Source organism: Heliangelus exortis, chromosome 6 (assembly GCF_036169615.1).
Source record: "Heliangelus exortis chromosome 6, bHelExo1.hap1, whole genome shotgun sequence".
Lineage (NCBI taxonomy): Eukaryota > Metazoa > Chordata > Aves > Apodiformes > Trochilidae > Heliangelus > Heliangelus exortis.
The window spans coordinates 26,315,973-26,330,607 of NC_092427.1; the positions used below are offsets into that span (position 1 = coordinate 26,315,973).

Genomic DNA, 14,635 nt, shown 5'->3' on the forward strand with positions numbered 1-14,635 from the left:
TTTCCAGCAATTACATTTAATAAGGTACTGTGTGTTATTTACAGAAAACATACATCACACAATTCCTACACATAAAATGCACACAAAGTATAAAGACAAAAGCTGCAGTTCCGTAACATGCTTAACAAAATAAATAAAACTGAATTATTTTGGCACAATAGCTATTACATAAATAAATACTCTAGAACAGTAATGAATTAATATTTATTTACAGTCTATTGAAAGTGCAAAACAGTTGGCTGAAAATTAAGATATTTGTAAATGCTTAACATCAGAAAATGTGTTAACCAGCCACAATAAATTATAGCTGAAGTTTAAGGTTTTAATATCCAGAAAATTATTCTCTTGAAAACTGTTTGTGCATATTGTGCTCTTTTTGATCCAGTCCTTTGCTACTTTTTTGCTATTGATTTTGACAGCCTTACTACCATAATGGAATTTTGTAAAAACCTGATTGGTAGCTTAAAAAAAGAACTAAAATGTAAACACAGATTAACCTACTTATCATTCAAAATATTCTCAGTCCTGTCAGTTTTCTGAAACGGCCACACTACTTGCAGTAATAGGTGGTATGATTAAGATTAGAAATTTTTCTTAGTATCTGTTGTATTTCAAATCAAAATACTGTTAAGTCATCTTTGAATGAAACTATACCTTAGACGCCTCCTGAATTTACATTCTTTCATCAGATGTTTACATACTTCTCCTACTGAGGTCAACACTAGCTAGGCAAGCTAAACTAATGATCAGATGATCGGTTTTGGTCCTGACCTGGAGAATAAATCATAAAATACAGATTTTTAGTTAGAGAGAATAACACTATCTCCCTTAGAATTGTTATAAGCTTTTTGTGCATTTGTCACTAACCCATTTTATCTTCTGCCTTTTTTTTATCCATATGAGAAATTACTTATTACACATTAAGATGAATTAGCAGTTCGCCACACGGCCACCTGTTCAGCTACAGTGCATAAACGCTTCCTCAGCCAAAGTTCTCTCCCAGGCTGGTACATTGTGCGTTGCCTAAGACCTCAGAATATGTTTTTGCTTATTTTTGTAGTGGCAGTGCGGTAGCAGAGAAAGTGAAGTTCTTAACAAGTGACCTTGACAGGATAAAAGATCATTTCTCATCATTGCTTCAAATGTTTATGCTCGACGCGGCTCTAGCCGGTGAGACATCTGTGATAAAGTTCTCTGGTTGTCAATCACATTTAATTGCCGCACATAGCTCCGAACATCCTGATGGTTCTTATTAGTCAGGGCTGCATCGGGATCTGGTGAAAGAGAAATGATGTAGGATTGATACACTTAAATGAACAAATGTCTGAACAGAATGCATAACTCTTTAAAAGCTGTCACAGGAAACACCAGACCCTGGTGAGTTCAGAAGAAAATATTTAGAAATCTCTCTCTTTGAAACCTTTCCTGCCTATCTGATAGTCTTTCAGGTTACTATCACCATGGTTTAACTTTTTCTCTCAGATATCTGTGGCTACATTTACTTAAACTTACGGCCCTTTGAGATGGCCCTTGGTTAGTTTTATACATCACCTTACCAGTCAACAGCTATAAATTATATAGCTACCTTGTATGTATAAAGTTGCCCATCTGCTTTTGAACCAGTAGCTTTCACAAAGATTCAAAACAATAGAATTGATTTATGCCTCCTTTAATGAAATATTCCTGTTTCTAGCTCAGTATTAAATATTTGTAATACTGTAGTGTTTAGGAGCTGCCCCTTTCAGGCCTTGAAAATTACTACCTGTTTACATAACAGCATCGTACCGATGAAATCTGGGCAAGGTAACTGAAACTTCTCTAAAAAAAATACTGAAACCTCCATTATTCATATAAAGCATAGGATCTGGAAATGGTACAGTTATATACTGAAATTTTGTTGTATCATGTATAGTGAAAATCCATTTCTAAATAGCTTATATGAGGAGGTCTCACGAGTGCTTCATATATTAAAAGATACATAGCCAAAAAACCCTTGATGGTGGGAGGAAACAAAAAAAACTTGCTTAACTTGATCTTCTAAGAGCTAAGCTTTGATCCAAGTGTAAATAAACTATTTTTATGAAACAATGTTGGTTTATACTATTTATTCTCTTCTTTGAGAAAGAGAAAGGCTGCTGCGAGGCAAAATGAATAAATTAAATGAATAAAGTGTTGAGGAAATGCCGTGTCAGTGTGGATTGGGACTAGCAGTGCACTGAGACGGGATGCAACCCACAGAGCAAGCCTGTTTGACTGTACAGCTCTGTCATCTTCCCTGGCCTCATGTAAATTCTGGTAATTATACTGACAAACAGGTTTTAAGTTCATCATGCTATGCAGTTACGCCATTTATAAGCGTCATGTTTCCGGCCTGGTTTCCTACAAAAACAGGGTTTATCCAAGCAAGTACCTTGCATCTATCTGTGTTTGGCTGTCTGCTAGCTTCATTTACACCACTTCTGATCCCACTGTCTAAATTTGACAGATGTGTCCAGACCTCACAGTTACTTAGCTCCTTCACATTCTTGGAAGAGATGAAGAAGGGGCTTATTACAGTTTCCTGAAGGACATTACACCCTGTGAAACACTGGGGGGTTCCAAACATGGAAGAATCACAGGAAACCAGGCTTTTCAATTCTGGTACACACAGAATTAGTTGCAATTACTGTAGCTGATAATAATGCTGACTGTGCAGATGTTGTAATACACTTACTGAAAGATTGGCTTCGGCAGAATTTCACCGTCCTGACAGTGTTGGCAATCATGCGCTGGGAAGAAAAGATGGGATGCAATCAGAGAACAGAGAATCAGATGTATTTCATCATCGTTTAAACGAAGCACCTAACTGTGCCTGAGTGTGAAGATACATGCCAATAAAAGCAGTCATATGAATGAAAATATAATTTTAATGCTATTACCCTCACATGTAGGGTGTGATTTGCATTTACACAGGCCTTAAATGAGCATGAGTATAATTTACATGTGCTCAGAGAACACTTTCCCTTGCTTGGAAGATGAAAATCAGTCCCTCCAACGTGCATTTCTTTGATACCACCTTTCCAGATTAAAGAAGCAAAAGGACTATCATGTATAGCACCTTGGAGTATGTATACATTTCAATTTTAAGACCATCAGCTCCTGACAGCTAGACCATTTCTTGAACATGCTCAGCAATTAAAGAACTTTCCCCTTGCATATGTGTTTTAATTTCAAATGCAGCCCTCATGGAAAATGACAGTGTAAAACGAGAATTTTTTGTTTGCTGATTCCCTCTGGAAGTATGCTCAAGTCACAGGTGAGAAAGACACCATGAGAGCTGTGGTCCTGTAGGCAACTTTCATCAAACAAGCCTGTTACTGCTAGGCCAAGTGTATCATCTGACCCTACATGAGAAGTGGACTAACTTCAGGTGAACATTTCTACTGGTCTTTCACAAAAAAAGCAGAAGTTACTTCAGTTCTTGGCTGTGCTTGCTGTTCAGTGAGTGAGCCATAATTTCACCCACTTAGGTAAGAAAATATTAAAACCCACATTTTTGCTGAGATAAATCAGCTGATATTTTATAGTAATCTTAAAGAACAGAGATGAAGATAAGTCATAAAAACATTTCTGAACTCGTTCTGGACTGCAAAATTTTAACTGGCTTGTGTGATCAGCACCACCCACCAGTGCATGGTCAGAATTAATTGTTTACCAATACACTGAAACTTCAGCAGTAAAACAGAATTCCTTATCTAGACACTTTGATTCAACCACTCTTGAACGGACAATATTTGTTTCAGTTTCTTTTGCTTAGATTACAAAAAAGCAGAGGGAAATTCTATTCCTACTGAAGGCTGACGTTTGTTCCAGCACTGTAACACAGTTCAACAATTACAACACAGCCTGTTTTAACACAGCACAGTCTCACCAGGCTGCTTCATATCTTCTTGAAATTTTGTGTGAGGTTAACAAGCTAGTCAGAACCCCCCCCCACAATGGAATGATACATTTCTGATTAGTAAACAGTAAAACCTTGGGTATATGCCTCTCAAAATTCACACACAACCATAACCTTACATGAAAATTATGCTATAAATAAATCACCTTTGTGAATTTTGCCATTCTTGAAGTGTGGATCTCCAATGTAAAACATTCCTTACAAACATAATAAATTATCTTGTCAAGCATACAAAAATGGGTATGGCTGGTGGTCAGCATTAGACACACCATTGATACATAATGTATTACATTTTAGTGAATTCCACAATGTATAATCAAATTAAATGTATATATCATGATCTAAAATATTTAAAATCTAAAATACAAATTCCCAAGGGATCTAGAGAATTTGGATATGGGTCTGATTATATTATGCCTAAAGTTGTATGTATTCACATGTGGAAAATAAGTAGATTTCAAGTAAGAATCATTTTTATGCTATGCTAATTTTTGTATCTCTTTAAGCCACTACTAATAGGCAGATTTTCTAAAATATTGTGAACATTCTCACATGTGCTTAGCATTAAGCAAGTGAATAGAACCGCTCATTGGAACATCTTAAATACTCAGAAATAAGCATCCTTTATAATACTGAATTGAGACAAAATCCACTGCATATTACAGTGTTGGTTCTTCAAGTCTAAACAAATCAAATTAAAACAACATGAGTATGTAAGCATGTGTGTTTCAAAACTCTATGGATTGACATTTGTCTCTGTGACATGTTGCTGCTATTTCAGTTTATTCTCTTTCAAAAAGTACTTCCTCAAAACAACTATTTCAAGGAGAGACCATTAAGGTGAACTGGACCAGTCACCCTGTTTCAAGAGCATCTAACTAGAGGGGAAACTTCAGTAAGGACCCTTCATTTTTATGAATAAAGCTAGTGTGCTTGATGTGCTTTCTAGATGGACTGGAGCTAGACTGTAGGCTCTGTTTGATAAGTTTAGCATTAAGCTTCTTAGGTGAAAGCAGATTTATATTTTAAAAGTGTGTGCTATGAAATAATTTTGTTTGTGTTTTTTTGGGGAATTTGTTCTGGAAAAAAGTACAGAACTCAGAATAAGTACTGTAATACTGTATAGTACTGGAAAAAAATTGTGTGTGTAGTAAAACCTTTTTCAAAAAATTCACTGTTTCCAAATTTCTTACTATGTGGGCTGCTACAACCAAGGAAAATTCAAGTGGAAAGGAACTAATTTGACTTCTTGGTCAGAATGAATTGCCTGGCTTCCTTCATTTGGCTGACTGGCTTCATTTTAAGGAGGTTCTTTGCCTATTGCTCACGATACTTCCATTCAAGCTGTGCATTCAGAAGTATCTTGGCAATGATGAAACACAAAGGAATGAGGAAGTGGGTGTTAAGGCAGAGAAAGAGGGTGTTAAGGCAGCGTAAGTGGAGCAACTGGGGCCAGAAGGCAGAATGGCAACCCAGTAGGGAGATTCTGAAATATTGTGTGTCCTTGAAGAGCTCCTTTCACATGGCTTTTTTCAAAGTGCTGTTGTATTGTCTAATGTAAACTCAAAAGATCTCCTCTTTGGAGGTGCACATTATGCAGAAAAACAGCATATGAAGCAAAAGTGAGTTTCGGTTCCTGAATCTTGTAGATAAATTGGATTGTCTTCTTCTGATTCAAGAAAACTGAAAATGTGTACAGAGAAAATGTTCAAATGGAAGTTTAATTGCCAGCACTTTACAATTTTTCTTCGAATAGAGGATTACCTCTAGTTAATGCCTGCAAAAATTAACCTCTGTTTACTCACTGTGCTAAGAAAGACCATTATCAAAAAGCCACACAAACCTAAATTTGTATCTTTCTGAAACAGAACCAACTGCATAATATAACAAGCAACTGCTACTACCAGCATGCTATATATACACAACAATACCCTTTCAAGTTTTACGCAGTCTGGAACAGTGGCAGCAGGCCAGCATATTATCTTCTAATCCATTCCAAACCCAGGTTTCTAAATGTTATAAATATTCATATATGCCATAGAAAACTACTAAGGGCTTTAGTCACACACTTTTTGCATAATCTTTATGTTCCAAAAATGAAAGAATGTTTGCCTTTTTTTTTTGCATATGGATCAGAGAGTGAATTCTCTTTTGTTCATCTCCACAAAACCCGAAAACCAATATGTGCAGAGTTTCTAATCCTCATTTCACACCTGAAGGGTGAAGAGGCTTGACAAAGAGAAACATTGGTGGCCAGCATCATGGCACTGTCTTGTGCTGCCATGGCAGGTCAGCACCTTCAGAGCTCTCTCATGACTTCTGCTCCCTCTATAGCTGCCATTTCTAAGACATGCTGGAGAGTACTACATGGAGATGGTGCCATGGAAAGTGATCTTTGTTCAGGCTGTCTGATGATTCAAGAAATGGCACTGATAAAATTCCCAAATAATTGTGTCTTCCCTCTCTCTCTCAATACAAAATTCTGTACTTGCAGTCAGAGTGCAGGATTGTGCAGCTGATTTAACAGGTGCAAATCAGTAAGTGGTCAGGACTATAAAATATTGCATGTCCTGAAGAAGAGTCATGCTCAGTACTTCCCTCACTTTCCTCTCTCTTTTTTTCCCCTGGCAAAACAAAATTATTACAGGAAAGGGCTTTTATATTTTTGCAAAATGCATAGCTATGAGTTCAGTGTCACTTGAATTTCGCGTTGCCATGTACTGCACTGCAGGTTGTAGGTTCTCTTATCTGCTAAATCATACACATCATAGGAACTAATACTACCGACAGCTTTGGGGGCTCTCCTTCACCTGAAAAGACACTCATTAATGTACCCAAAAGACAAATAGATCATAAATTAATGGTGCTTGCCATCTACTGAAGTCTTTGTATCTTTCACCTACCTGCATCTCTCAAAATGTCCTCAACCTGCCAAACTGTAACTACAGCATTTTAAAAACTTTACAAGCCAGTTAATTCCTTGTTCCTTTATGTCAAATATGTCTTAGTTTTTACACAGATGCATAACTAACACCTACTGTCAACTCACTAATGGAGAAAAGATGCAGGTCACACCAGGTCATGGAGTATATGCCAACCTAAAAGGTACATCCGAGTGGAAACAGCTAATACCTTGTCTCCATCAGCTTCTTACACTGAGGTAAGTAAAAGACCTTCAATACTTCTTTAAAACCAAGCCTTCTTTGGTAGTGAAGATAAACCCTTTTAGTGAAAACTTACACTACAAGTAATGTAGTTATTCTGTCTACTCACTGACAAAAGTATAAATAATATATTCCAGGCTGTATTGGAAGGCCAAAGACTTGTTTTAGCCATCCTTGCTTTATGCAAGAAATGATGCAGTGAAGAGCACAAATATAGTGCAAATACAAAGCATATACCTGTTTCTGACACATTCAATACTGTGTTTGCCTACAGCTTGTACAAGCCAAATGGGTCTGGTTACCGACTTGCCTCTTTACACATAGCTGCAGCTCTAGCACACATGGTATTCTCTCCCCTGGTTAGGCTGTGTCTGCCCGTCCACTCCTCACAGCCTCCTTCAAGAGACATCCATAGGGATCAGGAGATAGGAAAGGAGAAGAAGGAGCAGACAGTTTCAAAGCAGCAGCAGGTACAGCTCAGCAATGTTTTGCAGACTAATGTTCCCCCCTCTAATGCCAATACCACAGTTCTGCCATCTGAACAGGCCCATTTATAGCAGGAAAAAAACTGACTCAGTCCCTTTTCTCTTTAGCTTAGCTTGCTAAAAAAAAACCTAGGCTAATGGGGTTTAATACTATCTGTCTGTTTTTCCCTTCTTTTAGATTATTTTGTTAAACTTGAAAAAAAACCCCAGAGTTTTCAAACATAAGAAAGCTCTTACCAATTTTCTGTGAAAATAGATGGCTGTGGACAAGAGAGAGATTGTGTAAACACCCTGTTCTCCTGTCTCCTTCAGGGAACAGGCTGTAGTGCGAGTTCCGATGTTATGACAGAAGCCTATTGACACAGAATTCCCCAGCCATGAAGAAACCACACATGCCCCAGCCACGAGGAAAGCTCTGAGCTGAGCTCAAGCAGCCATGAAGCACAAACGATTAGGAAACCAGGCCTCGCTGTTTCTGGCAGTCGGGGAGCTCCTGGCTCAGACACTGTCTGACAGCTCCTGCATGTTTTAAGATGCATAATTTAATATAAATAACAGAAACAAAAGAAAACATTAAAGATTTAAAGGAAGCTGTTTCAGCTGAAGCGATGCCTCTAGATCAAACTTCTACTTTTGGCTGCCAGTTACAGGAATAAAGTTGTCAGCAGCACATCAGCTGTCGGGATCAGAGCTCTGTGGTGAGAATGCAGACATGATGCCAGGGGCTGTTCTCAGTTTCATCACTGTGCTTAGAGCAGAGATGGAGGGACCCACCTCCTCTGGTGGCAAGTGGCCCCACCAGTGGCAACTACCCAGATATTTTTATTCATAAACTTCAGCAAGCATCAAAGTTAGGATGGATCAAGGGAAATAATTTTTCAAAGAATAAAGATGTTTTAGATCAGTAGGAGTTGCTCACAGCAATATTCAGAGGTATCTCCATCTGCTTGTGACAGAACATGATGCAGAACAAACAGGCAGAAGAACCAAGTAGCAGGACACGATTCCTGTGAGGAAATCAGATTTCTGATTTTCTCCTGAAAATGGCAGAATAACATCACAGCTTTACCTTGATTTTATACTTATGTAAAAGAGAGCTGAATTTATCTGAGTATTATCTGTCTGAGTGGTCTTGTCTTCACTAGTTAATATCTGGCAATTATGTGTGGATATTAAGCTTAGCACAAGTAGGCGGTAGCGACTGAGGTTTAACAGTAGGCTTTTCTTTTTGCTTGACCTGATGACACATGCAAAAGGCTAAAACTGCCAGGTCCACATTAGAATTTGAATGAATTATGTGGGTGGAATCCGAATACGTGCTGCTTTGAAGAATGATAGGTAAGAAGTAAGTAAGCAGCAGTAAAAACACTGTATGGGCATGCAGAATAGCCAGTGAAGAACATTAAAAACACAAGACATATACTAGTAGTAAGGCCTGGAGAAAAAACAGAGTGAGCTTTTAGGTGGAGCACTAACTGAAGAAAGGTATAAAATCCTTAGAAGGGAGAACATTTCCCTTTCTGTTGTGTGGAGCAACACGAGACATTACATTGACTCTTTGAAAAATATATAGCATCAAAATACATCATTGGTTTTCACCCGCCCCCTACTCCCCCATCCCCACCCCTAGGAAATGCTCAAAGATCAGATTATGGATCTTTGTTCTTTGAAAAGCACATTCTTGCAATATAAAATTTCATTCAAAACTTTTGGGTGCTACTAATAAATCTATGTTCTGGAGATAACATATTTCTGAAGATAAGGCAATGTGCAGACTAGGGTGAAAAGGGTAGACCTGCAGCAAGCTAGATAGAGATCAGTTTAACCTGCTACAAAATTCACTCTTGGCCTTGGGAGTGCCAAACTGTGGAAGAGAGTGGTGCAGAACCATTTCTAAATGACAAGCCCAGCTTGAATTTTATCTATGGGCAAGTTCTCACAGGAGAGCTCCTGCCTTCTGGAATGGCTCTTACACATAATCAGGTACAATGAAGAGCCTCAGGCATACACCTCTGAGGGCTGCAGAGGTACCTGCCCTTCTGGCTCAGGATGTCTAAGTTTGCCACATGAGGTGGTGAACCTGGAGCCAGCCACAGTCATGGTTATAGCAATGCAGCTGCCATCTCTCCTGGGTTGGAGGTGCTCTGGCCAAGTCTGAAATCCCTTTGTGTTCCCCAAAATATTTTATATCTACACTAAAATACATATATTTATTTATCTAATTAGAACAAGCAATAGAGGAAAAAGTCCATTTCTGCAGGTGGAAAGATCAAGGCCTTTGGAAGGAGAAGGCAACACAGCCTTTGTATGCAATTACAGACTGTCATTATTGCAAAGTGAGGTCAGGCACTTATTCAGGCATTAGCACTACCATTTACCCACAAAATGTCTCAGCTTAGTAGAGAGGCAATTTCATCCTATGGCAGAGATTGAAAACTAAGAGAAGAATTCATTCAGGATCACTTTTCTTTGAAGTTTCCTAAAGAGCTGAAAGTCCTTCCCTCTTCCCTCAATGGTATCTGTTCTCAGTTAGTAAGACAAGCTTCCCAACACTGCAGTGGAAATAACCATGGAATGGTTCTGGTGACTGTAATGCTAAGAACAGGCAGATATGGGTGCCAGAGTAGGTATGCTCTAGCATGGCTGCTGAAGGGAACTTTACTGCAGAAAGAGTAAGTCAGGGTTCTTTTCCAATTCTCAGGTGTAGGTGTCATGAGTGACATTAAGAACACAGCCTTAGCAACCAAGAAAACAGCTTTCCAACTTCAGTTGCAGTTGAGATTTCTGCCATGGGAATTTGCCTGACTGCAACTTTTGACAATGGTGTTCGAATTATGAGAACTTGGGTGCAGAATTTAAAACAAATTAAATTTAAGCATAATCTAATCTATCACTGATCCCCCTTTCTAGTATGAAAGCAATCCAGTTACAGAAATCTTTCACTTGTTAAAGGGAAGTAAAAACCAAGATGATGCACACATTCTGTGTTAAATCTTCTTTCACTCTCTGAGGAGCAATGCAGAACTATCCCAGCCTGAGGCAGTTCAATCCTGTTTGAAGGATCTGCAGATAAAATCACAGCTTGGTCCCAAACTGGCTGTTAAAAATTGTTTCTTAACAGCTCTGCTTCCTGCCACTGCTGCTGCCTCTCCTAGGAAACATTTTGGCTGTGCATGGCTCAGTGGGCAGTTGCTTCTCTACCTCTGCGAGGTTTTTCAGAAACTCAGAGGTCCCAGGCACTGTGCACAATGCAGACAATTTTGCCATCTCTGGGTCCTGCCCTCACTTTCTCTAGCCTTGAAAGTCATTGTTGATCAGTTTACTCTTGAATAGATGAATAGGGAGGTCTTTTTAAATTTTCATTACAAATATGTCATACATACCATTTTTTCAAAGTTTACTAGGTTATCAGTGAATGTCTTGTTTCCTTCATGAGTAAACGTCATGTCTGTACAGAAATAAAAGCCACATAAAAGCCAATTAGTGAATCACAGCCATACTGAACAGCAGGACATTTTATCTATCCCTTACAAAAATCAAATCAGCTATTAAAGTAAAACATTTAGTTTTTAATTTGCAGCATTTTTTAAACTAGTAAAATTGAGGTATGGCATTCAGAAAGAAAGAAAAACTAAAGCAGTTTTTCTTGTCTCTGTGTCATGCTTTTTATAACAGAAAAAGATCATACCTCACTCTGGGATCGATTTTTGATTTTTCTTGCTGCTACTCTTATTCTTCAAATATTTGACAAACAGCTTTCAAGTTAATAATTCTGGAAACATCCAAGCTTACCTTTTATAAGTAGTGGCATGAAAGGAATTATTGGAGGGTCCAATTTAGCTACAGTTAGTCTGTAGGCCCTATGGTTTCTTGATGGATCCTTAAGAAAAAAAGAGAAATCAAATAATTACTAATAAGTATTATTATATAGATTGAGACACTGTATGCATTCAGTTAGATGTCATGGCATTTATTAAACCCATTGTTTTCTCCTGTGGCTTTAAAAGTGCATCTGCAAACTAAGACGTCTTTCATCACTCTCCCATATACCTTACATGATGAGAATGCAGCTGCTAAACACAAAAATTTTTGATGCACAATAGCAAGGTAAGATGCAAGTACAAAAACCCCTTTCATAGACAGAAAAAACTCATCTTTCCTCCCTCCTTGCATTTGCAGATTCATCTCTGCATATGTTGTAACACTGAAATGTATTGCCTGGAAAATCCAGGTTAGAAAATATAATTTCCCATATGTACTATCAGAAAACATGCAATAAAGCTTTTCTGAGTTCCCAGATTAACTTTGAGTGGTACATAAGCACCACACTCACAGAGCAGGTTCCTAAGAGTATAATTTATTAGTCATACATACTTGTTTTAGCAGCTCTAAAATGGGACCATAAACTTCTTAAAGTCAAACAAGGACATATAAAATGTTCTGAATCAAAGGATTCAAATCAGTTACTCAGAAACTGAATTAGCTCAGATTGTGCATAGAATAAGGGATCTATTGCTATTCACCATTAGGCTTTCAAACTCTGCATAGATCTTCTTGAACTTGCTTGGAAGTTTCTGTTAATAAAAACAAAAATAGCAAACCTTAATTAAATCCAATTTGTGTGGTAATTTTACTGTAAATGCTAGTTCCTTCTACAATGCTCTAAGTCAGGAAAGTGCTCTTTTTGCCAGATATTTCTAACAATGTGCTAATCTAAAATACAACGTTTCCTAGCAACGAGAGTATAAATAGAGACAAGACCAGTCATGAAACCTGGTTCCTGAATTAAACCCCAACTTGAATTTACTCCTTTGGGATGTTTAGATCAGATTTTTGTTCAGCTCACATCACAATCACTGAATTCAGAATGTAAGTGAAAATTCAAGTCAAGGGTTTCAGGATATTCCTGAGGACAGCCTATATGAAAATATAATTTACACACAGCTTGCATAGGGGTAGCTCAGCTTAATTAGTCATACCTACAACGAACCACCCTTGGAACATTGAAATCCAAGCCTGGGCATTTCCAGGAGGTTTTTTGTTTGTTCATGCTGATATATCACAAACTATTGCCTGAATTCTTGACATGCCCAGCAGCCAAGTGCCTCTACTGCTTGCTGGGGTATAAATTAATGAATGGTTTTTGAGTCCACAATACCTACACAAATAAATCACAGTCAGCTGATCATGCAGTGACCGGGATGAGGTGGTCTTTACTAAATATTTTCCCCCCTTATTTTATGTTCTAAATATTTTAAAAATCTACTATAAAGGCTATAAGAAAAATTATGAATTAATTTCAGAGATCACAGTACTGTTTTATGAACACTCAGAATATGCCAGCTTTCTAGGTTTAACAAGAAAATTCTCTGTATTTGCTGAGTACATCAGACTACTACTGGAAACGAGTAACATTAAAAATTAATAGAGACTTCTTAGTGCAGAAATTATTTTTTTGCAATACTTTCTACATTTGGAGTGTGTACCCTAGCAAGATATTTACACTGTGCCACAGCAAGGGCCTAATTTTTAATGATGTGTGTCAACAACTGTGTGCCTAGTTTGCATATGCATACAGATTAGGTATTTGTGAAATAAGTGGTATAATTGGACATTTGCACCTGCAAATACCTAATTTGTGCATGCAACCAATCTAAATGCATGATAATATAGCAAAAATCAGGTTTGTTTTAAAGTATATTCTGCTAAAAATCAAGCTGCAGAGGTTCTCTTGATAAACTGATTGCCTTACAGAATCAGTGTGTGACAGCATTTCCCTGAACTCAAGTTCATACCAACACCTACAAACGATCTGTGCTCCTCATCTCAGACCCTGTGCCTATTGTTGGATTTAGTATATACATATACTCATGTACAGTCTCAGCTCTCCTGAGCCACAGTAGCCATATATTAAGGGTCATTATTTTGAGAAACTGATATGCAAATCTTTGCCTTCAGCACTGATTGCATACGCCACTTGCAATATGTACCTTCAAAAACTGGGCTGGTGTCTTCTCAATTGTGTTAGTCTGATCTCCTCTTTCAGAGGACATTTTTAGAGGTGTTCAGATTCTGGTCTCAGTTACATTGACAACCTCAGTCATGCAACTATTTTGAATTTCTAATGAACAAATTACATGCACATTAAAATCTGCACTGCTTTTGACAAACATTTTGTTCTTAGTGGCTACGTGTGCTTCCTACTTCACCCTGCTGGACACTGCACCCTTTTTATATACTCACATATGAAAGTGCAAACCCACAGAAAAAGGAATCTCTGAGAATGAACACCAAACTAAAAGTAAGAAGGGGAGTGCATGTCAGAGAGAAAACCAGAGCTAGTTAGGACAAACCCACATTTTAATAGGGCAACAGAGTCCATCTGGAGATCAGAAAACAATATTCATCAACAGAGGATGGATAGAGGTATCTATGGAGTGATCTCACTAACTGATCAATAAAGTCAAACACAGGATGGGCTGACATAAGAGGCTCACTGGCTAACTTGCTCATCCTGTTGGGCAATTTAGCCCACTAGTAGAAGCTGCTATTGTCACCCTTGTTAACTGCTTATGAGTTGAACATACCTATGGGTATAATGAAAATTGTCAGCCTTAGCTTATCCTCAGGAACTGAAGTGGTAGATCTAATTTTATAACAATGAAGGCCCAAGTCATGTTTTTGCTAACTGAAAGCACAAATCCCAGCCAAACTTCTTGGAATTGGATTTTAGCTACAACTTACCTCCCATGTTAACGAGAGACGGCTCACAGCAACATTACTCAGTCCCATAATAATAGCGAAAAAGGAATTCAGATTTTTGTATTCTTTACAGCTGAAACACAAAAGGCCAGGTTTTAAGTTGTATGTATCTCTCAGAGCAGAAGTACACAACCTTAAGAGAGCTGAACCCAAGCACCTAGCATAGATGTGACTGAAGGTGTGCAGCCCTGGCCAGCACACCTGCACCACAGCACTTCACCAATGTGTAATTCACCACACTCTGGAGGCTCCTTTCCCCTCCCTCCTAAAATGACCTCTTGCTT

General features: G+C 38.1%; 1 protein-coding gene across 9 annotated transcripts in view; it reads right to left on the minus strand.

Moving 5' to 3' along the window:
• The window catches only part of RAPGEF4 (Rap guanine nucleotide exchange factor 4), a 178,018-nt gene continuing 163,383 nt past the window's right edge, over positions 1–14,635 (minus strand). For 8 of the 9 annotated variants that reach the window (XM_071747346.1, XM_071747342.1, XM_071747339.1 and 5 more), the window contains 6 exons: positions 14,334–14,424; positions 12,113–12,163; positions 11,382–11,469; positions 10,973–11,037; positions 2,714–2,768; positions 1–1,274 (listed from right to left, as the gene is read on the minus strand). In XM_071747346.1, the coding sequence (XP_071603447.1) occupies positions 1,147–1,274; positions 2,714–2,768; positions 10,973–11,037; positions 11,382–11,469; positions 12,113–12,163; positions 14,334–14,424 (478 nt within the window). In that variant the 3' untranslated portion in view covers positions 1–1,146. The remainder of the gene's footprint in view (positions 1,275–2,713; positions 2,769–10,972; positions 11,038–11,381; positions 11,470–12,112; positions 12,164–14,333; positions 14,425–14,635) is intronic. The other variant, XM_071747341.1, reaches the window with a different exon arrangement.